This window comes from Acomys russatus, chromosome 12 (assembly GCF_903995435.1).
Source record: "Acomys russatus chromosome 12, mAcoRus1.1, whole genome shotgun sequence".
Classification (NCBI taxonomy): domain Eukaryota; kingdom Metazoa; phylum Chordata; class Mammalia; order Rodentia; family Muridae; genus Acomys; species Acomys russatus.
This window is the reverse complement of record NC_067148.1, coordinates 39,084,074-39,109,240: the sequence shown is the minus strand read 5'-3', so window position 1 is coordinate 39,109,240 and position 25,167 is coordinate 39,084,074. Positions and strand designations below refer to the sequence as shown.

Below are 25,167 nucleotides of genomic sequence, written 5' to 3'. Positions count from 1 at the left end.
TGTATTTTCTCATCATTTTTTGAAGTGACTAATTGAAACTGGTATATTTTAATTGGAGACAGGAGATGTCTCTATTTTTGGAAAACAAATGAAAGAATTGCTTTTAAAAAGAAATGATAGCTTTGGGGGACTTTCCTTAGGCATGCAAAATTTTCAGTCAGTAATGCATGCAGTCAACATCTTTGAGTTTGAGTAATTTATCAAATAATGTTTATTTCTAAAATATTGGTTTTGGTTGGAGAAGGGACTGTTCGTTTGCTATTCTTACCGAGTCAGAAGATTTGTTACTCATATGTTGTGGCTCATTGTTTTCTCATTCTTAATGTTCTTTAGCTATTGGAGTTTTGGGAAGGAGATATGGTTCTCAGTGTGGCAAGGCGTGTGCCAGCAGGACTTCACGTGTACCATACCCTCGACGGTAAGATCAGTAAGGAACACAGCAACTCATTCTATGTGTATATCTTGGGGAACTTGTCCTGTCAGTCCTCCTCTGCCTCCTACCTTCTTCTTTTTTAAATTCTATTTACCTCAGGAGTGGGAAGTGGTGTACATGAGCGCACATGTGTGCTCACAGAAGCACAGGAGCCTTTGGAGTCAGAGTACAACTGGCAGGAGTGGATTCTTTGTTGCGATCGTATTGGTCCCAGTCTGGATGGGACTCAGATCATCCTACTGCAGCAGATGTCCTCCCACTTAGTGACCTCACCAGCCGTCTCTCTTTTGACTGCACAGATGACGCTTACCGTGTCTGGTGCTCTGTTTTGTTTGGTATGGTTTTGGTTTTTGGTTTGGCTTACTTTTTGGTTTTTGAGACAGGGTTTCTCTTTGTAACCTTGGCTGTCCTGGAACTCGATCTGTAGACCAGGCTGGCCACGAATTCAAACATCTGCCTGCCTTTGCCTCCCCAAGTGCTGGCATTCAAGGTGTGCGCTGCCGCCACCACTGCTACCACTACCGCCTGGCTTACATTGTCAGTTTTAAAGAAGCAGTCTATCTATATGCAAAATCTTCTCAATATGTAAGGTTTTATATTTTTTATAACTTTCTCCCTTCTTTTTTTCTTTTTAAGAATTATTTATTATGTTTACAGTGTTCTGCCTGCACTCCAGAAGAGAGTACCAGCTCTCATAACAGGTGGTTGGGAGCTACCATGTGGTTGCTGGGAATTGAACTCAGGACCTCTGGAAGTACAGTCAGTGCTCTTAACCTCTGAGCCTTCTCTCCAGCCTGATTTTTTTTTTTTTTTTAACTAAGGCAACCATCCTACCAAAACTTTAAATGCTTTAGGTTTAAATATATATATATAAACTGGGGGTGGTGGCACATGCCTTTAATCCCAGTATGTGGGAGGCAGAGGCAGGCGGGTCAATGTGAGTTCGAGGCCAGCCTGGTCTACATCTTTGGAGTCTATGTCTAATCTCAGGTGACCTGGACCTGACTGTTGACCTCTGTGTGCCCTTCTGTCTTGCTGCTATGCTCACAAAGCTGTATGATCTTCCAGATATGTAAAAAATACAAAATACTATAAATAATAAAATAATTACTGCTTTTTTTATGATTTTCCTTAATAAGTGTCTTTTCAAAATACACATTAGGCTCTCTTTAGCTTAGCTGCATTTGGTGGTCCTGGGGGAATGAATTGACTATCTCATGCTTCTAGGAGATGAACTGACACTGTGTGAAGCTGAAATTGCTAATGAGGAAGACATCTTTGTATGGAATGGGATAGAGGTAAGAAAAATGGCTGAAGAGATACTCATGATAATTAAGATGTTTTACAATTCTGTTGTAGGGCTGGGAATGTAGCCCCGTTGGTAGAGTGCTGCTTGCCAACATACACAAAGCCCTAGGCCCAGCCCAGTCCCCAGCACTATATAAAACTAAGTATGATAGTGGTGCAGACTTGTAACCTCAACACTCAGGATGTAGAGGCAAGAAGATCAAAGTTCATGGTCATCCTCAGCTACATAGCAACTTCAGGGCCAACCTGGGCAACATTAGACTATGTCTCATTACAAAACAACAACAAAGTCATTGTAATGAAATTTTATTCAGCATACAGTTAGCCATTAGAAAATCACTGGAATGAGCTGGATATGGTGGTAGAAATGTGATCCAGGGAAGCTGAGCTAAAAGAACTATTCATGGTGGGCAACCTAGACTACATAGTGAGTTCCAGGCTAGTCTAAGATATGCAGTAAAGCCCTGACTCAGAAACTGAAAGGAGGTGCAAGGAGAGAAGGGGGAAGGGAGAATGGAGGAAAGGAAACTGCTGGAATATTCAGTACTTTTGAGGTCCAGTCAGTGATAGTTGTTAGATAGATTTGAGAAATATTTTGATGTCAGTGGAGATTGCTCCGTAAGTAAAGTGCTTGAGGACCTGAGTTAGATCAGCTGAACCCATGTTAAAAAAAAAAAAAAAAAAGTCACGTATGGTGACATGCTCTTGTAATCTCAGCACTGGGGAGGCAGAGGTGGGCATATTACTGCGGCTACTGGCCAGCCAGCCTAGCCTAATTGGTGAGTTCTAGGTCAATGAGAGAACCTGTCCCCCCACCAAAAAAAGGGGGAGGGGATATAAAAGAACACTCAAGATTGTCATCTTGGCTTCATACACACATATGCATTCATGCACACCTGTATGCACAAATGCACATACACAAAAGTAATTTATTAAGCACTTCCATTTTACCAGACTGTATGTCACATGCTTGATGCTGAGGAAGGTAAGTCATCAGTAAACTTCTTATGTAATTGACTGCACCATAGGCTGTAGAGGGGGATGTGTGTGACAGCTGCGGGTTTGGGGAAGGCCGTGGCCAGGACAGCTGAGGTAGGGATGACTGGAGGGAACGCTTCTCAGTAAGGAGGGATCAGCATCTCAACTGCCCTGTGGCTGTTTTGTTCCTCAGGGTTTCCAGGGACTCATCATCACTATTTGACACGCTGTAAATAACTGCCTTCAAGTCAGAAAAGATGGATAAGAAAAATTTTCAGCATAAAACCCAAATTTGCTCTTTCAGGATTTAAAGGGCAGTATGAAAAGGCTATTCACTTGGAAAAAATGTGGGTTGTGCCACAAGAATAGGCTTTTGCTGTGATAGTCTTTTTGGTTTTGGGTTTTGTTTTGTTTTAATTTGGCAAATATAAACTTCACTAGTGGTTGTATTGGTATTGCTGCAGGTTGGTGGAGTCCAGATTCAGACTGGTTCTGATTGTGAGCCTGTGCTGATACACATTCTTCATCTAGAGATGAGTGGTGAAGGCTCAAAGTGTGAGCAGTTGGTGGAGTCGCCACATGTCTTTCCAGCTAATGCAGAAGTGGGCACTGTGTTCACAGCCTTGGCCATCCCCGTAGGCGTTATCCTCATGAGCAGTGTGGAGTCTGCAGGTGAAGAGTGCTGGACCGCTGTTCCCCAGGAGGACATGAAGAAGACATTCAGAGAACAAGGTCTCAGAAATGGAAGCTTAATTTTGGTTCAAGATTCAGTCAGTAATGATAACAGGTAACTCTTTGAAGAGAGAAATGGGGAGAAATTTCAAAGTAATTAAACTACAGCACTGCCCAGTAGAACTCAGGAGCTTTATTTTAGTGATAATAACTAAATGTTCCTTTATTTGTAGCCATTGATCTTTAAAGACTGTATTTGTTGTTGTTTATCCTTTTAAAAAGTGTGTGTGTGTGTGCACGCGGGCACATTTAGAAGCCAAAGGACGCGATGTTGTGGAGTTGGTCTCTCCTTCCACCTTTTACATAGTTTCCAGGGATCAAACTCAGATTGTCAGGCTTGTGTCACAAACACCTTTACCCATACCTGCTGCACCATCTCCTACTGTTTACTTTTGAGATAAGATCTCATCTACTCCAGACTGGCCTCGAACTCCATTTACCTGTAGCTGGCCTTGAATTCCTGATCCACCTGCCTCCACATCAAAAGTGCTAGTTGCACCACGACTAGCTCCCAAATACTGTACAGAGGAATGTTTGGGTTGTATAACTTAGAGAAAAAAACTGTTATAAATATGCCCTTGACTAGTAGATATAGTCTTAACTAGTCTATAAGACAAAATCCTATCAGGTGAGTTCTGATTAAGTGATAAAGCTAAAATCCCATTCTCATAAGGAAAGAGAGATTGATAGGACAATTCAGCCTTTCCTTGCGGTCTTCACCATGACTTTGGGGAGGTACCCAGCCTTCACAAAGGGACAATTACCCAGAAAAATGCCCCTGACTCCTGTAGCCATATTTGCAACGCGGAAGCACTGCACCTCCTTGCATGCCTGTGTCAGTGCATTTTTGTAGCCTGTGTGAGATTCTGAGACGCAGATCCCTGTGGGCTTTTGTGGTCCATTCTCTCTGTTACCTCTTAGGAAAGCTATTCTGCAGGTGTGCTTCTCTGCCTTGTGTACAGGAGTGTGAATCATGTGATCTTTATTGTAAAGAAAGTCTGCATTTTGTAGGACTTGGAAATTTAAGCAAGAACAGTGGAGATCCTGGCCCTGTTGGGATGCAGTTTTGGTCACTGTTAGTGTCTGGTGGCTTTGCTTTTCTTCTAAATTGAAATAATTGTTTGGAAGGTTTTTTATTTTTTAAAGCATACTAATGATTATCTTTTTGATAAATAGCTGTGTCTTGCTTTCCCTACATGTGTTTGTAGACTCTATAAGTCTCCTTTAAAGATTTCCATGTTGTTTTAAATACAAAATCCCAATCATTTGATTTTACCAATGAAGACTCAGGAGCGAGGTGCTGGGGTAAAAACATACCAGCTCAGGCAGAGATAGCATCCAGCTGATATCCCAGAAGGAAAAAGCCCTTCCTACTCAGCTCCCATCCCAGAAGGAAAAAGCCCTTCCTACTCAGCTCCCGTCCCAGAAGGAAAAAGCCCTTCCTACTCAGCTCCCGTCCCAGAAGGAAAAAGCCCTTCCTACTCAGCTCCCGTCCCAGAAGGAAAAAGCCCTTCCTACTCAGCTCCCGTCCCAGAAGGAAAAAAGCCCTTCCTACTCAGCTCCCGTCCCAGAAGGAAAAAGCCCTTCCTACTCAGCTCCCGTCCCAGAAGGAAAAAGCCCTTCCTACTCAGCTCCCGTCCCAGAAGGAAAAAAGCCCTTCCTACTCAGCTCCCGTCCCAGAAGGAAAAAAGCCCTTCCTACTCAGCTCCCGTCCCAGAAGGAAAAAGCCCTTCCTACTCAGCTCCCGTCCCAGAAGGAAAAAAGCCCTTCCTACTCAGCTCCCGTCCCAGAAGGAAAAAAGCCCCTTCTCCACACCATCTTAAATTCCCTTCCACTCAATGTCCCTCCATCCTGTATTTTCTTATGTCAACTGGTTGCTTGTTCCACTGCTTGACCTATGGTTGACTTTATTTAGCTGTCAGATTAAAGATGTGTGCTAGGGCTGAGCCACACCATAAGTACTTGTTTACAGTAAACAGAAAGCTCTAGACTGACCCATACCACAATTAGAAACATGTTTTTACAGTTCACAATCTCAGAGTTCACAATGTAATCAAATATCTTGCAATATTTCCACCTGATGGATGTGGGCATCACTGTTTGTCCAGCTGCTCCTGAGTGAGGCAGTATAACCCAGTGGTAAGAACAAGGACTCCAGGTGGCTACCTGACTTGTTTCCTAGTCTGCTGTGTAACTAACAGTAAGAACTTAGACAAGTTACCTCACTCTCTGCTCAGTTTCTCCCAGAAGATGAGGTGACAACAAGTACCCGATTTGTAGAGTGTAAGGACTGGAAGAGTTAAGTGGTCACACACACCAAGTGCTAATATGTTGCCGTCTTTGCCGTTGCCATCATCTTCTAGCTGTCCACTGCCGTCCTGTCCACTGTCTTCATGAACATCTTACACTTAAAACTTTGTTATACCTTCTGAGGTGGGGTATCAGAGGGCAACAACTGAAGTAAAGAGTAGACTTGTGTTTGGGGTGATAAGATAGAATGGCCAAGGCAACGTATAAAAGAGTGCTTACTTTGAGCCTCCTGCTTCCAGAGAGTTAGAGTCCATGATCATCATGGCAGGGAACATAGCAGCAGGTAGGCATGGCACTAGACCATCAGCTGAGAGCTTACAACCTTACCCATAAGTAGGAGGTAGAGACAGAAGAGAGAGGAGAAAGAGACTGGGAGTGGTGTGGGCTTTTACAATGTCAGACCTGTCCCTAGTGACACACCACTTCTAACAAGGCCACACTTCCTAATCCTTCTTAAACATTCTACCAGTTTGAGACCAGGTAGTCGAACCTCTGCACTCCCCAAAATGGCTTTTGATAGCCCATATTTTGCTTCAGTCCATACGAAGTTTTTGTTAGGGTAAGATACTTTGCTGCCAGTTGCTAACATAAAAAAAGAAAAGTTCAATGAGATGCAAATAGATGAGTGCATGACTACATATGTACAGCACTTCTGTGTACTGTCAAAGTGTACATGTGTATACAGTTATTCTGCTTTTAAGTTACATCCTGATCCCAGGACTCAGGTTTTGCTAGTCTTCTAAAGCCACCCTAGGGATTCCTGTGCAGGCAGACAACAGTTGACCATTCCTTCAAAGAAGTGACTCTTAAAGCTGGATGTAGTGGTATATGTCTGTCTTCCCAGCCCTTGGGAGTTTTAGGCCAATGTTAGCTACATGGTGAGTTGAAAGCCAGCCGGAACTACATGAGACCTTAGAGAGAGAGAGAGAGAGAGAGAGAGAGAGAGAGAGAGAGAGAGAGAGAGAAAAGAAGAAGAAGAAGAAGAAGAAAAAGAAGGAGGAGGAGGAGGAGGAGAAGAGGTGGAGGAGGGAGGAAGAGGAGGGGGGAGGGAGAGAAGGGGAGGGGAGGGGAAGGAAGGAAGAGGACAAAGGGGGAGGAGGGGGGAGGAGGAAGAAAGGAAGAAAAGCAAAGAAAGAAATCCCCTTGAAAACAACAGACACAAATCATTTAATTCGGGATCTAGAGCCATGAAAACTGGCTTCATGCACTACTGCCTCATATTACTCTAAAAAAGTAACTGGTGCCGTGGCAGCAAGTCAGTAGAACGGGCTCCCTTAGTCACTTTAAGGGAAAGCAATACCCAAGGAAAAGTGTCCTATAAGCACTCATTCTTTTCAATGTCTGTCTTCTTTACTTACAGTCTGTTGCCCAAACAAGGGAGCTGGACCAACATTGTGAATGAACTCAACTGGCTGCAAGTGAAAAATTTCTGCCAGTTAGAATCTGAGGAGAAGCAGGTTCAGATAGCTGTGACTGTGCACACAGTGAGTAAATGGCTATTAGCCTGGCTGGTAGTGTCTGCAACAGAATTTTTATTTATAAACAGTTTGTCTTTTAGAACAACTGTGCCAACAGATGTCTAAAGTCTTATTACCTTTAGTCCTGTTTATTTACTCATCAGCCAGTGGCCTGTTTTAAAACGATTTGTGCTCTTCTTCTAAACCTCTAAGCCTAGAATGTGGGACTCACCTAGATGGCTCCTGGAGTCCTCTGCATTTGATAAGCTTGAAAGGCTGTTGTCAAGGATCTTCTCTGTGTTGTTAAAAGCACATGTGTGTTTTTGTTATTTTGCTTTTTGTGTTGCCAAGTTTTTGTTTTTATCTTAAATTACTCCCTTTGTAAAACGAATTGCCCTTAAAAGGTATTCCTTCAACTCTGTTTGAGGACTATGATTCTGATTTTGTTTAAAAAAAATAATAATAATCACAGGTAACTTTGTTTTGGAGGTGTTTGAGAAAGCATCTCTCTTTGTAGTCCTAACTATCCTGGAACTCCTTATATAAACCAGGCTGGGCTCAAACTCAGAGAGATTCACCTGCCTTTGTCTCCTGAGTTCTGGGATTAAAGACGTGCACCACCACATCCAGCTAGGAAATATCTTCTTATATTTACTTGTTACTAACATATGAATGATTTTTTTATAGTGAAGTAAAAGAAACTTACTAAAATGTTTTCTTTTATATCATTTTATAGTTTCTTTAAAAATTTTATTCTTGCCGGGCGTGTTGGCGCACGCCTTTAATCCCAGCACTTGGGAGGCAGAGGCAGGCAGATCGCTGTGAGTTCGAGGCCAGCCTGGTCTACAAAGTGAGTCCAGGATGGCCAAGGCTACACAGAGAAACCCTGTCTTGAAAAAACAAAAACAAACAAAAAAAATTATTCTTAACATTTTTTATTTGTGAGTCTGGCATGCATGTGAAGGTCAGAGAACAACCTGGAAGTTGGTTCTCTTCCTCCACTATGCAGGTTCCAAGGATCAAACTTAAGTCATTAGACTTGGCAGCAGATGCTATCCCCCGGAGCCATCTTGCCAATTCTTGGCCTTATGATATCTTAAGGAGCATCGTGTTTGTCGGTATTCTTAGAAGGATAGTCTAGGATCAGTGCATCCTAGTACCTGATCCTGAGTGAAAGTGTCCTTTGTCACTGGAGTCTGCTTCTGCTTGGCACCATGTGGGTTCTGGTAGAGGATCAAGTACATGATTTCTAACATCACTTTTACCTCAAGTTTTACCAGCATTTGATGCCCTAGAGGGTATTGGCCTACAGTGGGCTAAAAAGAAAACCTTCAAAGTCATTTAAGAGGAAGCTATAGTCGTCTTTGATTGCTGTTATGCAATCTTGTACTCTGTCCCAGGGGCCCAGATCCATTGTCCCCTTGTGAGAAATGGGCCTGTCTACTGTTCTCTTTCCTTGACTTTTATCAGGTGAGTGATTAGTCAGTTTATTGCTTTCTAGTGAGAGCTATTTCTTCATTTTCCGTGGTACCTTTTTGTCCCAGTTAACATCAGTTTTGTAAAAACTTAACTTGGGCTCTATTCTGAGCTTTTTGCTCTTAATCTTAATGGAGTAGTGTCAGGGATGGCTAAAAAACTCTGTAGGCAAAACAAATGTCAGGTAATAATCTCAAATGATCTCTGTTTACACACTGATAATCTTCGTTTTCATCTCCATCCATTCAACCGATACACAATCATTAGTTTATTTCTCTATTTTAGGTGGTGTTTGATATTCGAATTAAAGCCATAAAGGAATTAAAATTAATGAAGGAACTAGGTAATCATTTCCATTTGCTTAATTTTTTATTGAAAAAAGTATGGACGAGTACAAAAAATGATTTAAGGAAATCTCTCATACCTACCACCCAAAATGGACAAATGTTAATAGTTTTTCATGTGTGTGTTTTTATTTGAAACCTATAAAGAGTTCTTTGTGCCCTCCTCAGACTCACCCTCCTTTCTCCCAAGACAATGAGATATCTGACTCGAATATTCACAATGTACTATATGTTATGTGCTTAGGTCTACTTATATGTTTATATAAATCTTACAGTGGGAAGTCTACAAATTCACTCCTCATTCAGAGTTAGATTTTAATGGCTCCATTGAGATATAATCTAGGTATCATAAAATCCACTCATCTTGAGTGTGTAGTTTAGTGACGGTTAGGAATGTATGGCTGTAGGACATCACAGTTCAGTTCTAGAACACCCCATCACTCCAGAAACACTCATGGGCCTTCTGTCAGCTCATTTTCTGGACACTTCATATAAATGGAGCCATGAGGTTCATGAACTTGTGTCTGGCTTCTTCTTGCTTTTAGCACACTAGTCTCTAAAGTCTGTGCATTATTTAGAACTTCCAATGGTTTATTCCCTTTAGTGCTGACTGCCATTCAGTTGTAAGAATGCTCACACTCATTGGTCTTCTGGAGTAGTGCTGCTGTACACACTTGGACATGAAGCCTCATGTGGACATGTGCTTTCAGGGCTTCCAGCTAGCCTTACAACATTACAGTACTGCGTCATCTGCAAAGTTATGTTTAGTTTTATTAAAAATTGCCATATGGAGCCGGGCATGGTGGCGCACGCCTTTAATCCCAGTACTCGGGAGGCAGAGGTAGGCGGATCACTGTGAGTTCGAGGCCAGCCTGGTCTACAAAGTGAGTCCAGGATGGCCAAGGCTACACAGAGAAACCCTGTCTCGAAAAACCAAAAAAAAAAAAAAAAATTGCCATATGGGAGGCAGGCGTGGTGGTGCACACCTTTAATCCCAGCACTCAGGAGGCAGAGGCAGGCAGATCACTGTGAGTTCGAGCCCAGCCTGATCTACAAAGTAAGTCAGGACAGCCAAGATAACATAAAGAAACCCTGTCTCGAAAAACAAAACAAAACAAACAACAACAAAAACCTGCCATACAGTTTTCCAAAGTGGCTGAAGCATTTACCATCTCAGTAGCAGTGTATACTGGTTGCAGTTTCTCCAAGTCCTTGCTAATGTTTGTGATTGTCCCTTTTCATTGTCATTTTAGTGAATATAAATGGGTATCATTAAATGCAAGAATTTAACATTAATATGCAGGCATCTGTTGAACTTTTATCTGTCTACAGCAGAAACAAAATAGACATCAAAATGGAGAGAACTGTTTATTTATTTGGGTTTTTGTTTTGTTTTGTTTCATTTTGACTAGGCTCTCAGCACGTAGCTCAGGCCAGCCTGGAACTCAGAATCCTCCAGCTTCAGCCTCCTCCTGTATGTTTACCCTGATTCATTTACCAGAAAACAATAATAATGTTATTAAGTATCAAAGATATATTTGGGAAAATATATGTGGGATCTATACATTGGAAACTAGAAAACATGCAGAAAGAAACTAAAGAACAAACACATAATTTTTCAATACAAATTTCTCTGTATAATATCACTTGCTGTCCTGGACTCACTCTGTAGACCAGGCTGGCAACCAGAAAAAAGAACAAAGAAAAAAAAAAAAAGAACACATGAATAAAGGGAACGGTATGCCGTGTTCACAGATCAGAAAACACAATATTGTTAAGAGTTTATCTTGCAACGGGGCATAGTGAGTGGCACATGCCTTAATCCCAGCACTTGGGAGGCAGAGGTAGGTGGATATCTATGTGAGTTCAAGGGTAGCCTGGTCTACAAAGTGAGTCCAGGTCAGCTAGGGCTGTTACACAGAGAAACCCTGTCTCCAAAAAAACAAAAACAAAAACAAAAACAAAAACAAAAAAAGAGTTTATCTCCCTAGATTCAGTATATTCTCAGTCAAAATCATCAGCAGTTTTATTTTTTGGAAGATGATACCATTCTAAAATTTATATGGAAATATAATAACGAATTCACAATAAGCAGGTGTGCTTAATTTCGGCACTCTGGAGGTAGAGGCAGGTGGATCTCTGAGTACATGATCAGTCTGGTCTACATAAAGTAAGTTACAAGCCAGCCAGGGCTACATAGTGAGACCTTCCCTCAAAAACAACAGCAACAACAAAAGCCCTGACTGTAGCCACAACAGCTCTGAGGAAGTGCTACAGGGTGTGGCTTCAAGACGTAATCTTGGCCATGTTTGTTGGCATCTGAGAAGATGCACAGAGCATATAGATGTGTGCAACCCACTTCTGTGTACAGTGGACAGAGAATAATTCTTACATCTTTAAGGCAGTGTTTCAAGAAGAAGCCAATGTGCTATAAACAGTTCTGAATAATTTGGCTTCCATATTTGCAAAAATGAGCTTCACCATTACCCCTCCATCTTGCAAAATATTAACTTAAAATCAATATAGAACTAAATGCTAAAACTAAAGAGAATAAAATTATTTGAAGAAAGCATATAAGAAAATCTTGATGACTTTACTATATGGAAAAGATTTTTTTTAAGCACACTCAAACCATGAAGAATAAGAATATAAAAAAAATATATAAATTACCCAAAGTAGCTATGGCAAGTTGTCTTCAAAGGACATTAGAAAAAGCTAGCTACGAACTAGGACAAAAACTTAGAAAACACACATTTAAACTTGGATACAGAATTTATAAAAAGCACTTGTAACACAATCAGAAGACACCTCAGCCCAAATTGGGAGACCTGCCTGTGAGGGAAGGATAGTGTCAGTAGCCACCAGAGGGAAGTCACAGCACCTCTGTCACATAGGTAACACCAATCCTAGTAAACCCAAGTGTGGTGCCCTTGTCTTTAGGGAGTGTCAAAAGTGCTGTATTCTCTTTGTAACTTTTAGGGTTGGTATTGTTTGCTTGTTTTTGTTTAGAAACCCAACTGTTTGTTTGTTTGTTTTTGAGACAGGGTCTCTCTATGTTAGCCTTGGCTGTGCTGGACTCACTTTGTAGACCAGGCTGGCCTCGAACTCAGTGATTGCCTTCCTCTGCCTCCCCAGTGCTGGGATTAAAGGCGTGAGCCACCACACCCAGCCCACAAACATTTTCTTACCAATTCTATTCCTAGATGTTTACTGGAGAAAAGGTAAAACATACAACCTTATAAAAACATAAATATTCATAACCTAGAACTGGAAACAGTCTGCATTTCTGTGAACAAGTGAGTGGATAAGCATGCTACTGCAGCCATTCGGTGGTACTGGCTGTCTGCAGAGCTGCACTCCCCACACAGCATTACTGTCTCAGAAGTCATATGCCAACTGAAAGGAAGTAGACACAACCTGTATGAACTGTATGTTCCTGCATAGGAAGTGTTTCAGAAAACTAAGGTTTAAGCTACAGGCATAGAAACCAGGTGAAGGTCGGGGTGGAGTGGGTGGACTGCAGAGAAGCATGGGGGGAATTTGAGGGTGATACACTTGTATGTATGTGTGTGTGCTTATATGTTTACCAAGCTCTTGAGTTGTACTCTCAGCCTGGATGATATTACTCTAAGTAAAAATACATCAGTAAAGTTTATCCAACGCATATGGCTTATTAAAGAGTACTGGCTCAATACTGTGCCCAGTAACTGATTTCCTTAACCTGATGTTTTTTTTCTCCCTCCACCCATATCTCATGCAGCAAGGAATCCTCTCCACTTTGAGAGCTGGGTTCTGCCCTCTACCAAAGCTCTTTTTGCTTTTCCACTGCCCCTACACTAACTCCTAAGCCTAGACTGTGGGACCTTTATCAGGACCTGCCTGTCTCACTTCATTGCTACTAATCTGCTTACTCAACAGCAACTGTGTGCAGGCTGTCTTTGGGAGTCCCTCACACAGCTCTACCTGGAGACCCCGTGCTCTGACCCGGACTTTCTTGCCTTTGCACTTTTATGTCCTAACTTGAGCTGTTTATGTGCTCTTCACCTAAGTGTGTCCTCTTTTATTTCTGACCATGCAGTCTCAGTCTTTCGGCTTCACTCATAACGCCTTGTACTTTTGCTTCACAGCATTTAGAACTGCAACCGCTTTTGTATTTGTGCCATTACCATTCACTCCTGCCATTAGACAAGGCTGTGTGAGGCCAGAGTCCATGGCTGCCATGCTTACCTCTGTATCATGGCTTCTAGACCAGTGCCCTGGCGCAGAAAATGTTTGTTGAGTGAAAATGAAAGTTGCTTTTTGCTTGTTCATGACTGATGAGGAGTTGCCTTGCTATGTTACCTTGCCTCAGCCTTGAATTTCTTGGCTTAAGAAACCCTCTTGCACTAGGCCAAGTAGCTTGGACTATAGGCATGCACTACCATACCCAGCTGGGACTGAAAAAAAAAATTTTTTTTAAGCACTATATTTAAAACATACTTTTTAAAATAGAAAAGTGCTTTATCTGCTTTTTTGTTTGTTGGTTTTGGGGTTTGTTTTGTTTGAGGGGGACAGGGTCTCTCTATGCAGCCTTGGCTGTCCTGAACTGGCTGTGTACAACAGGCTGGCCTCAAACTCACAGTCATCTGCCTGCCTCTGCCTCCTGAGTGCTGGGATCAAAGGCGCACTCCACCACCGCCCAGCAACACTGTAAGACTTTTATTTGGACTGAAAACTTGGTGTGCTTCTTCCCCAGGATCAGGAGTCTGCATCCACAGCAGTGCATGCTGGCCTCATGCATTTGCTCACTGTGCTTGAGATGCAGGAAGTCTCCTGTGCACACTTGCACTTTGATTGAGTTTCAGTTAAACAGTTGAGGTTTCAGTGAGGATTCCATAGTCACTAGCTCTGCAGTCACAGAGCAGACAAGTCACTTCACTTCTTCAAGTCCAGTGAGGACTGGCTCTGCGTGTCTCATAAACTTTATATGCAGAGAGTAAAGTGTAGTTCTGCTACCTCTTCTACCAGCCATAAGCCTACCTGACAGCATATATGAATGGGTCATCAAAGAAAGTGGCCAAAGAAACAGAAGTCACACTATAGACACAACCACTGTACACAGGAATGTTGACATGGCTGTCACTCAAGAGGCTCCAGACTTGCAGCTGAGGAACTTGCTGAAGGCAACCTTAGTGACCTAAGTGAAGGTTGTAGTTGTGACAAAAAGTGTAGAAATATCTCAGGGGAAATGATGCTGGAGAAAGACTTCTCCTTGAAGGAGCTCTTGAAGATATGTCCCATCATTAAACACAAAAATAGTCACACCCCACCACAGGCTGTATCACAAGGGGAAGGCAGCCCTGTCTACACTCAGTCTGTTTTCTGGTTCTTGTTTTGGAGACAAGGTCTCACTGTGTGGCCCTAGCTGGCCTGGAATTCAAAAAAGGCTGGCTTCAGGTTTTCAGCAACCCTCCTGTCTCTTTCTCCCAAATGCTTGTAGTAGGGATACATGCCACCACACCGCTTTTGATCAGTGTTCTACAAGACACAAATGTTCATCTGTTTCTAGTGTTTTTTTTTTTTTTTTTTTTTTTTTTTTTTTTTTTTTGGTTTTTCGAGACAGGGTTTCTCTGTGTAGCTTTGGCCATCCTGGACTCACTTTGTAGACCAGGCTGGCCTCGAACTCACAGTGATCCGCCTGCCTCTGCCTCCCGAGTGCTGGGATTAAAGGCATGCGCCACCACGCCCAGCTATGTTTCTAGTGTTTTAAATGCATGTGTTCATTTTACTTTTTTCCTCCTGATACCTATGTAACCTTAAAATTTTTAATGTTTTGAGGAAAAACATGCTGAAGTCATTGGCTAGTGATTTTCCCACTGCACCATTACAGCTATTTGTAATTTATATGACTGCAAAGTGAAGGTTATCCACATTTGAGGGTTTGTTTGTTTTTGTTTGTTGGAGTGTTCTGTTTGGTTTTGGGTTTGAGACAGCATCTCATTGTGTAACTGAAGCTAGCTTTGAATCCACGACTATTTCCTTGGCCTCCTGAATGAGCATTGAGATTGCAGACAACACAGACCCATTGTGCACATCTGGAGTGTGCTTTTGGGGGTATGCGGGTTAGACTATTGTCCCTTCTGTAATTAACATAGTAGAACATTACTTTAGAGTTCTTTGTCTAGTAGTTAATCGCCTTCTTTTCATTCACAGCTGAGAACAGCTGTTTGAGACCCATTGATAGAAACGGGAAGCTCCTTTGTCCAGGTAAATCTTGGCAGTTTAAAAAACTAGCAGGTTTTCATTAAGAACACCTGTGAAATATCAAACCCGTTATTCACTGTACATTACTAAGTTACCTTTGGGAAACTGACTTCTAGACATATTTCCATCCAGGTATCTGATTGGTTACTGAAAGCCTTACACCATTTCTGGTTTTTTGTTTTGTTTGTTTGTTTTTTAAAGTAAAAACTTTCTAATGTCCTAGTCCTTGCTGTAGTCATGGTGTAGTCTAAGGGTCTTTGTAGCTTGACTTCTAAGTCTTTCTGTTTGTTCATTCCATTGTGTTGCCAGTTATGAATAGAGTCTTTGCTTCTCGCTTTTCTGACACCTCTTGTCACCAGACCTGATTCAGCTCTAGCCGAGTCTAATGACCGATGTTACTCACTGCCATAGCTTTAAATGTGGGTGAAGTGAGCCCATTGTGCAGATTTTCTAATGCATATAAACATGTCTTTGGCTAAGTAATGTTGATTAAGTATCAATCATGTTTCTTCACATTGTGCTATAGAATAATGAGACTGCATAGGAATGTGGAAATGAAACATGACTATAGTACATGCGCTACTTTAGCATGAAGCACAACTGTCATTTTGCTAAAAGAGGTAGGAATTTAAAACATTCACTTGGTTTTCAAATTTCCTCATAGTACCAGACACTAGCACTTTGGAGGAAGCAGGAGTGAAGATGGGGAGTTCCTTGGGACTGTGTCTGGGGAAAGCACCGACTTCCTCTCAGGTATAGTAAGGCCCAACAGAACGTGGTTGGCCCTTCCTAACTAAAACATCTATATATTTTGTAACATACATTTAATGCTCCAGGAATGCTGTTTTTTTTTTTTTTTTTTTTTTTTTTTTTTCTGTTAAAAGTTTGTTTAAAGTTCCTTAAGATTTTTTAATTATTTGACTGTTATACCATTCCAAAGCATATTTCTGATGTTTTTTTGTGGTGAGGGGACTGTGTGAGGTTGAGTGGCCACCTGTTTAAACTAGTACATGTTATAAACTCGAAACACTGACTGGGCTTCAGTGAGTCTTGCAGGGCTATGATAGCTGTTGTAGGATATTTGATTCCATTGCAAGCCCCGAGATTGTGAACTGTAGCTCAGCCCTAACACACACCTTTAATCCAAGAACTTTCTGTATACAGGATTAAAACTAAGTTAACCCTGCATCAAGAGGCGGAGTAAGAAACCAGCTGACAGGGAGTAAACAAAAAGGAGGGTCATTAGGAGAAGGGGATTTAAGACAGTGTGGAGAGGAAAAAGCTTTTGGCTTTTTCTTTCTGGGATGTGAGCTGAATAGAAAGGGTTTTTTTTTTCCCCTTCTGAGACAATGGCCGAGTAGGAAGATAAGCTGGGTGCTTTCTCTGCCTCTCTGAGTTAGTAGGTTTTCACTCCCAATAGCTGGCTCCTGAGTCTTTATTGTTAAAACTGAATGGTTGGGATTTTGTATACCAACTTCCCTTACCCTCATCCTCCTCAGCATCCCCTTCAGTATAAAATAATACCGTGAAGTGGACCCCTTGCCAGACTCTGCCTAGATAATGAGCTGTTATTACCATAGCTCTATTACTACTTGAATCAAGGCAGTCTGGCCATTAATCCTATTCCCTGTGGCTCCTGGGTACATATTATTTTTTCCCCAACCACTGCCCTTCAGTCTGCTTTCCTTGGAATGCTAGCAAGTAGCAAGGATGACAAGCTGTAACAAGAATTAGAAAGGCAGGGAGAGCTGCTCTCTAAGGAGCTCAGCTGATGAGAGAGGAGATATCTGCTTTCTTCCTAAGGGGTCTTGGGGATTGCAATGTGTGGACTAAAGCTAAATGGCTCTGAGAAGAACCACACAGATCAGGCTTACTGTGTGTAGTGACTACAGATTCCTGTAGAGTGACTGAGTCATAGGTGGGAGCATCATGACTAGCGTTTTACTACACTTTTGCTCTCAGGAGAATGAGGTTGCTATTTAAATGATAATGTGAAATTAGTCGATATCATCTTGCTTTAACAAAATTTGGTGCTTGTTTTGTCTGCCTGCCTACATCCTTTTTCAGCTCTGGGTTAAACCCAGAGCCTTGAGAATGCTGGGCAAGCACTGTGCTACCAGCCACTGAGCTTCGTATTAATGCTCTATGGACCTTTGGTTCTACTTTTTTAATAGGCTTGTAGGGTATTTCAATTCAGGAGAAATATTTTCATACTTCTGTCTTTCTCATAGCTGTTCCTGTTTTTTGCTCTGGGGACTGACATACATCCTGGGGCAGAGATGGAAGTCATAGTAGAAGAAACACTCTCAGTGAGAGATGTAAGTAATTACTTTTGGTTTGGAGGCCATGGTATACTGAGGGCTTATACAGTATACTTCCATAAATTGTTTGTACTCATTAGAAGGCAATTCAAAACACTGGTGGGCCAGGCAAGACTTTTAAATAAGATCCTTATTGTTACTTTCTACTTTTCTTATTATCAATAATACTTTAGAAATTTGAGCTACGCAGACAAGGTGGCACACACCTGTAATCCAGCACTTGAAAGGTGGAAGCAGAAACATCAGCAGTTCAAGGTCATCATCATCTATATAGGAGTTCAAGGCCAGCCTGTGTGACAGAAAACTCTGTTTCAAAACAAGAAATAGATTTAAAATAAAAATATTAAAATCCTTCATTATCTCTTATCCCACTACTATTAACACTTGATATATTTTCCACTTAATATACATACAAAATCACACAGCAGAGTTGAATGTTTTTGTATGTTTATATGTATTGAGAAAACAAATGAATAATTGTGTTGGTGTCATTAAGAACTGGGCTTTTAGTCGGGTATGTTGGCGCATGCCTTTAACCCCAGCATGCGGGAGGCAGGTAGATCATAGCTGTGAGTTCAAGTCCAGGATAGCCAAGGATACACAGAGAGACCTTGTCTCCAAAAACAAAACTAAACAAAACAAAAAAACAACAACAGGCTTTTCAGTAAGCCTGCACTCCAGTATATGAATTAGAAAAGTCTGAATGATCTACATTTATTTTCTCTTTAAAAATGTTTTTTCTTTCCTTGCTTTGTCCCCTGCCATAATTTACAATCCCTGAGCAACTTGTTAACAAGCAGCCCTAGCACCCACGGTATCGTGGAGTAAGTGCTGGTTCTCTGTCTAGGTCAGAAAAATGTGTGTGACAAGCTGCAGCATGTCATCACAGAAGACAGTGAAGCTGCCTGTAGAGACTGAGGTCCACGTATCAACACAGAACCATTGAACTTCAGGGAGAATAACTGAAATCCTGTGTAAAGAAAAGAATGAAAAAATCAGAAAGGGGTTTGAAGCAGGAGTATTACAAGTTTGAGGCAGCCTGAGCTACACAGTGAGGGCCAGGGTAGGCAGGGTTACATAGCAAGAACTTGTTACCTACATAAATATGTGGAGTCCACGTATGTGCCCTCATCCACGTATGTGCCCTCATCCACATACTCAAATAATGCAAACCTTACTAGAAAATGGTTGGCTCTGCTTTTTAACAATTAAACTTTATTATATAACCTAACTAGCTTATACAAGAAGGAAAAAAGGTTAAAGGGACAAAAGAGTGAACCTTCTGGTATCCGTTCCACGGGACAGGTCCTTAGGTGTCTCTCTGGCTCGCGTGTTGGTCCGGCCTGTTCGCTCTTCTCCATGCGTTCTCGCCCAGGCTGAACCTGTTGTTCTCTCTTTCCCACCTGTCTCAGTCACCTGGGAAGAGCGGTCTCCTTCTCCCGTAGAGGGTCAACTAGAAAAACAATAGCCCAGTTGAGGTTCCCAGGTCTGCTTCTTAAATTCCAGGCCCAGGATGGCTCCACTCAGTCTGTCACAAGGTATTCATGGGGTACCCCAAGGGTAAAGCCCGCCAAATCTGCTTCCACCTGTGACAAAGCTTAATCTTTCCCACAGAAAATACTGGTTACCTGGCCTGTAGTATATGCTGGGGACCAAAACACTCAGACATATGTCCTGCTTTCCTAGCCCTCAAGTCTCTGATGGAGAGTGAGAAGCTGATGCCTGCCTCTTTCTGCTCTTAGTATCACTCCAACTTTGTTCTTTTGGATGAATTTGATTTAGGAATGTTTTTCCTCAGGAAATGGGTGTTGTTAATTATGCTTTTGTTTTCTTAATCTTTGGCAAGTGTTGTCTAATGTTTTATATTGTGTTGTGAGGTCAGGGCTTCCACACTCCTTCCCTGTGAATTTGTTTCCTGGGTGTTAGCTCAGGCTGGCTTCTCTTTGTAGGATTCCTAAATGGTGTGTATCTGAAGCCAGGTCCTGTGTACTCTGCCTGTCCTCTTAAGTCAGTGACTTAAATGTGTCTGGCTTCCTCTGCAGTGCTGGGTATTTAACCCTTAAATGGATGGAATTACAAGCATGTGCCACCCACCAGGCCTAGTATTGTGAATAGGACTTTAAGTCCTGGTTGAAAGTGGCAGAAACTATTTCCCCATCTGGGTTGGCCTGTTTAGCTCCTAAAGGAGAGCTAGCTTGTGTTTTTATCCAAGACTTCAGTTAGTTCTGGGTTCAAAATTCCGCTTTCTCCTCCTACTATGTACATCAGAAGCAGAAAACTAACACTGAGCATAATTTTTTACAGTGTTTGAAGATGATGCTGCAGAAATCAGGTCAGCAAGGTAAGTTATTTACCATGATAATATAATCTTATTCACATCTTTTTAAACAGTTCTTAAACCCCCATGAAGAATTCTCAAGCTTCTTTCTGTAAGAGTTGTGGGAAACATTTTACAGAGTGTGAGGAAAAAATAGCTTAAATTTTGTGCGTAGAAATTTTTCTCCTAGTTCTTATTTGCATACTAAAAGTAGTGGCAGATTAGTGCTAAGTAGAGATAACTAATGTTAGATCCAGCAAAAGTGTGACAGGAAAAAAGTTAACAGACCACCTGGGACTGTTAGGTCTTCTACTGATTTCCAAAAAGGCATATTAATCCAAAATTTAATGATGCCCATTTGTTTCTATATCTTGTGTTGTAGATTAGAAAATATAATACAAATTAAGAAAATAAGTTGAGGATAATTGAAAATGCTTCCTACGCAGACCTGCATCAGTAAGCATGGTGAAGTGTCATGGTGCCCTGCTACAGTGCTCTGCTCTTCTCATGCTTCTCTGTGGGCAGAAGCCCTGGCTCTGTCATGGTAGCAAAGTTAGGATCCTCTCCATGCCAGGCATTCCTGCAGGGCATGTGCAGTACTTTGTTTATCCTGTAGCAGCCCTACAGCCCTGCGGGGATCTTCACCTAGACCCAGTTTGTAAGGAGGAAGCAGAGGCTTCATAACTCCAGAAAATATTCCCAGATTTCCAATGGAGAGCAATTCTCTGCTTTCAGCACCCAGCTTCTTGTCTGTGCAGTGCAGTGAGAGATGGTGTTAGCTTGTGATTCATTAATGACTTGTTGAAGATACTTAGATTAAAGGGCCCAGTGTGCTGCCCCATACCTATAATCCCAGCATTTGGAGGCAGAGGCAGGAAAATCAAAAGTTATATGCCCCTGGGCATGAAGACACACACCTGTAACCCCAGCACTTTACCAGCTTGTCTTAAGATTTCTATTGAGGCAAAGAAACAGGATGACCAAAAAGCAAGTTGTAGCTGTTTACCAAAGGAGGTCAGGACAGGAATCCAAACAGGGCAGGAACCTGGAGGCAGGAGATGATGCAGAAGCCATCAAGGGGCTTACTGGCTTGCTCAGCTGGTTTCTTACAGAACCCATGACCTCCAGCCCAGGCATGGGACCAGAGAAGCAGAGCCAGGTGGATCTCTGTAAGTTCCAGGCCAACTTGGTCTACATAATGAGTTCCAAGACAGTTAGAGCTGTGTAGAGAGACCCTGCCTCAAAAAATAAACAAAAATTCTAGGCCAAACTGGCAACATAGCAAAGCCCTAACTTAAAACAACAATTAATAAAATAAGAGCTGATAGTATACCTCAGTGGTAGAGTACTTTCCTAGTATATGGAAGCAAGCCCTACTTTCTCCTGTCCTACCCACCTCTTAAAATAAAGGAAAGGAAGAAAGAAGTTAGTTGACAAATCTTAATGTGTTTAAACCAGAACTAACAGCTAACCAGGTTCCTTTTTTTTTTTCTAAAAGTGTGTGTGTGTGTGTGTGTGTGTGTGTGTGTGTGTGTGTGTGTGTGTTTGGTTTTTTTGAGACAGGGATTCCCTGGTTGTCCTGGACTCACTTTGTAAACCATGCTGGCCTCAAACTCACATCAATCTGCCTGCCTCTGACTCCCGAGTGCTAGGACTAAAGCCGTGTCCCTAGGTTCTTAGAAAGAAAGGTACTGTGGAGAGTCAAAGTTGGGGCTTTCTTTACTTGAAGGTAAATATAAGAAATAAGTATTCCTTTGCCGGTTAGGTATAGTTATCAACATTGCTATTCTCTTAATAACCTAGTTGGGTGGTTTTTTTCTTGTTGTTTTGGGGGATTGGTTGGTTGGTTTTTTGAGAGAGGGTCTCTCTGTGTAGCCTTAGCTGTCCTGGACTCACTTTGTAGACCAGGCTGGCCTCAAACTCACAGAGATCCGCCTGCCTCTGCCTCCATGAGTGCTGGGATTACAGGTGTGCACCATCATGCCTGGGTAATAACCAAGATTTTAAACTTTTCCCATTCAACATTTTCTCCACAGTGGGGGAAAAAAATTTTTTTAAAGACCCTGTCACTTCCCCAATGTAACCAGTCTACTGAAAAAAAGTGAACTCTAGTCAAAATGTATTTAACATTCGTAAATACACCCACTTTGTGAACATACCTTTCCTCTACTTTTGTTAGGTTAACTGCTGTAGACAGGGAGAGTTTCCTTCTATACCCTAGAACATTTTTAGGTGTGACAATCAAACTCAACTTCCTGTGGCTTTCAGGAGGTATTTTATACTTGAGAGAAAGAGGGACAGAAAGTGCATTACGCATGTTATAAAGATTCAGAGTAAACACTGTAGCAGCAGGTGCACCGTGTGAGTGAACCCAGGAGCTTGCGTATGGCAAGTGTTTCCTTTGGGCTACATCCCCAGTAAGTGTGTGGTTTTGATTCACAAGTTCTTATTGGGAGAAAAACAAGCTAAACAGTTGAAGGAACAACTTTTTATTTTTAATTTTTTATTTAAGTAATTTATTCAGATTACATCTCAATTGTTATCCCTCACTTGTCTTTCCATTCCCTCCCTCTTTCATTCTATTCCCCTCCCCTGGTTCTGTAACAGAAAGGGACCTTGTCCCCCACTGTAAGATCGCAGCCTATCAGGTCTCTTCCTGGTAGTCTGCTTACTCTTGAAGAAACAACTTAATAATTTTCATATTGTGGAGGATGTAACTTTCAGACAAAAAATTACTATCTACTACTGGATGGAGTCTGTAGAAGGTTATCCCTGGAAAACTCTTAAAGTGTCTTCACTATTGCTCTTCATCTTGGTGCTAATTCCCTCCTAGGAGAGATGTGGCATTTACGGAAAATGGATTGGTGCTATGAAGCTGGCGAGCCTTTGTGGGAAGAAGTAAGATCCTTTCTCTACGTGTTATAAACACTTTATTAATATTTTGTGTGGGTGATTGGGAGCAGGGAGCATGCCACATGTGCCACAGTCGACATGTAGAATCCAAAGGACAACTTCATGCAGCCAGTTCTCCCATTCCACCTTATGTGGGTTTCAAGTTCACCTAGCTTGGGTGGCAAGCTCCCTTACCCACAGAGCCATCCCACCATCCCGCCATCCATCTGTTTTTACATTTGCCCTTAAAAATGGTTAAACTTACTTCATATTTTCATACACAATTCCATCTTCCTGTTATAGGAAGCAATTCTAAAGAAAGCTTTTATTCTTTCTTAGAATAAAAAAAAAATCTATGAATGTGTCTATTTATGTTTACTCTTTCCATCTGGATTTCTGCTAAATGGCAAGTGTGGGATAGGTAGGAGCATTTCTGACATGGGTGGTCAGCCCCTTTGAGAAGCAGACATGCTTGGGAAGTACTTCACCAGCAAGGAGAGAATTTCCGGTAACAAATAGCATGAAGATGGCAGGCTTTTAAGACACTCAAATGCCAACCCCCAAATACTTTAATCTCAAGTTTTTCCTGTAAGTAAGCGTCCCTGTCAACTAGTCACAGTGGTTCAGGAGCAGGAAAGGTTCTGTCGAGGTAGCTGGAGTCCAATTAGTCTGGTAGTTGATCTTAAATTGTATCCTCATTCTTACTCATTCTTAGCACTTGACCAATTGAAGCTCTGACATTGTAGATAGTGTGGTCAGTACTCCCCCTGCCTGCCCTCCTGCTGTCTTGTGGTCAGCGCAGTCCTCCTGTGTCCCTTCCTGCAGTCTGTCTAGGAATTAGTAGTGATTTACAGTAGAATGTTTTGTTTTGTAGATTTTGGTTTTTGATTTGTTTTTCTCTTTTGGTTTTGGTTCGGTTTGGTTTTTTGAGACAGGTTTTATCTGTGTAGCACTGGCTGTCCTGCACTCACTTTGTAGACCAGGTTGGCCCTGAACTCACAGAGCTCCACCTGCCTCTGCACCCCCACCCCCACCCTCTCCTCCTCGCCTGAGTGCTGGGATTAAAGACATGTGCCCCTACCCTGCAAGTAGAACATTTCAAACAGGGCTTCCACTGGGACACCCGTTATCAGTCAGTAAAGTCCACTGAGCCCCTCTTGAGTCTTGGTGGGGTTGGGTGACAAAGTAAGAAGCAGGCCTCAGAGAATCCTGAAATCTTAAAATTAGGTAGCCTTTTCACTCTATTGTTTTTCCTGGGTATTACTACATACCCAGGCTGGCCTCAGACTTCCTCCTGTCTGCTTCCCAAGTGCTGGGGTTACAGGCATCCACCCCCATGCCTCGTATTTTCTTCATAATTTGTCCTCAAATCAGCATCGAACAGTTCATCTCAAAGCAAATTGATTGCATTCAAAGCTGTGGACCCTTTCAAGCTCTGCAGTCTCTTTCCCATCCTAGACTTCTATGAGTTTCTCTTTCCTAGATTTAGTCCTAGCCTCCAAGAGCCTACTGGCCTCTCTACTCGCTCCTTGCCCCTTTCTGCTTACTGCCAGACTGCTACTTGAAGCTTTTGTTTCCTCTTAACTAAATTACTTCAACAGCTTCCCTGCCTGGCAGGCATTTCCTACTGCAGCACGTCATGCATTGCTGCCTAACCATCTTCAGTGGCTGTTTCTGTCCCACATGTCAGGCCAGTGTCTACTCCTCTGCTTGCACCTGCTGCTGTCTGCTCTGATCCTTCTGTCTCAGCTCGTAACTGAACTAGGCTGAGGTCAACCCTGATTTTGCCTTGGTTCTTTGTTTTTTCTCTCTCTCTCATCAAAAAGTCCTTAATTCTTCTAGTTTTCCAAATCCAACCTTTTTTCCCAGCATCACTTAAATTTCACATTCCACAAATCACCGTCGCTCTTTCCTCAGATCTTTAGTAGTACTTAGAGCTTGTGCTCATAGCTTACTACCTAATGCTCCTGATTCATAGTTCTAGTGTCTGCTTCGTTGTTTATCTCTAGAGAAGATAAGAGAAGCAGAAGACTTTAAAAGAGCCAATGCTCTCTTTATTCCTTTCAGAAGTCATAGGTGACAAAAAAAATTTATGTGTTCCCAGGGCGCAACCCTGAAAGAGCTTATGATATGTTCTGGGGATACTTTGCTTTTAACCGAAGGAAGACTTCCTCCTCTGGTAAGATGCTGTTTCTAAATGGCCATTTTGTAAGTAAGTTACTGTTTTATGATAACTGTGATGATGGGGAATGAGAAAATGTAAGCAGTCATAAAATAGCTTTGCCAGAATCTTACCAGTCAGGCAGATTTTCTTCCTAACTTCTAAATAAATTAAAATAGCTATATGTAAAATTAA

The 25,167-nt window shown here is 42.0% G+C and overlaps 1 protein-coding gene across 3 annotated transcripts in view; it reads left to right on the top strand.

The window, feature by feature from the left end:
• Nucleotides 1-25,167, top strand: part of Usp40 (ubiquitin specific peptidase 40) — an 81,717-nt gene that overhangs the window by 41,238 nt on the left and 15,312 nt on the right. The window contains exons 13-23 of one of the 3 annotated variants that reach the window (XM_051154279.1): nt 334-418; nt 1,661-1,731; nt 3,184-3,506; nt 7,122-7,245; nt 8,980-9,037; nt 15,231-15,284; nt 15,946-16,034; nt 17,513-17,599; nt 19,907-19,943; nt 22,753-22,817; nt 24,916-24,990. In XM_051154279.1, the coding sequence (XP_051010236.1) occupies nt 334-418; nt 1,661-1,731; nt 3,184-3,506; nt 7,122-7,245; nt 8,980-9,037; nt 15,231-15,284; nt 15,946-16,034; nt 17,513-17,599; nt 19,907-19,943; nt 22,753-22,817; nt 24,916-24,990 (1,068 nt within the window). Of the gene's footprint in view, nt 1-333; nt 419-1,660; nt 1,732-3,183; nt 3,507-7,121; nt 7,246-8,979; nt 9,038-15,230; nt 15,285-15,945; nt 16,035-17,512; nt 17,600-19,906; nt 19,944-22,752; nt 22,818-24,915; nt 24,991-25,167 lie in introns of those variants that run through there. The other 2 variants (XM_051154280.1, XM_051154281.1) reach the window with 2 other exon arrangements.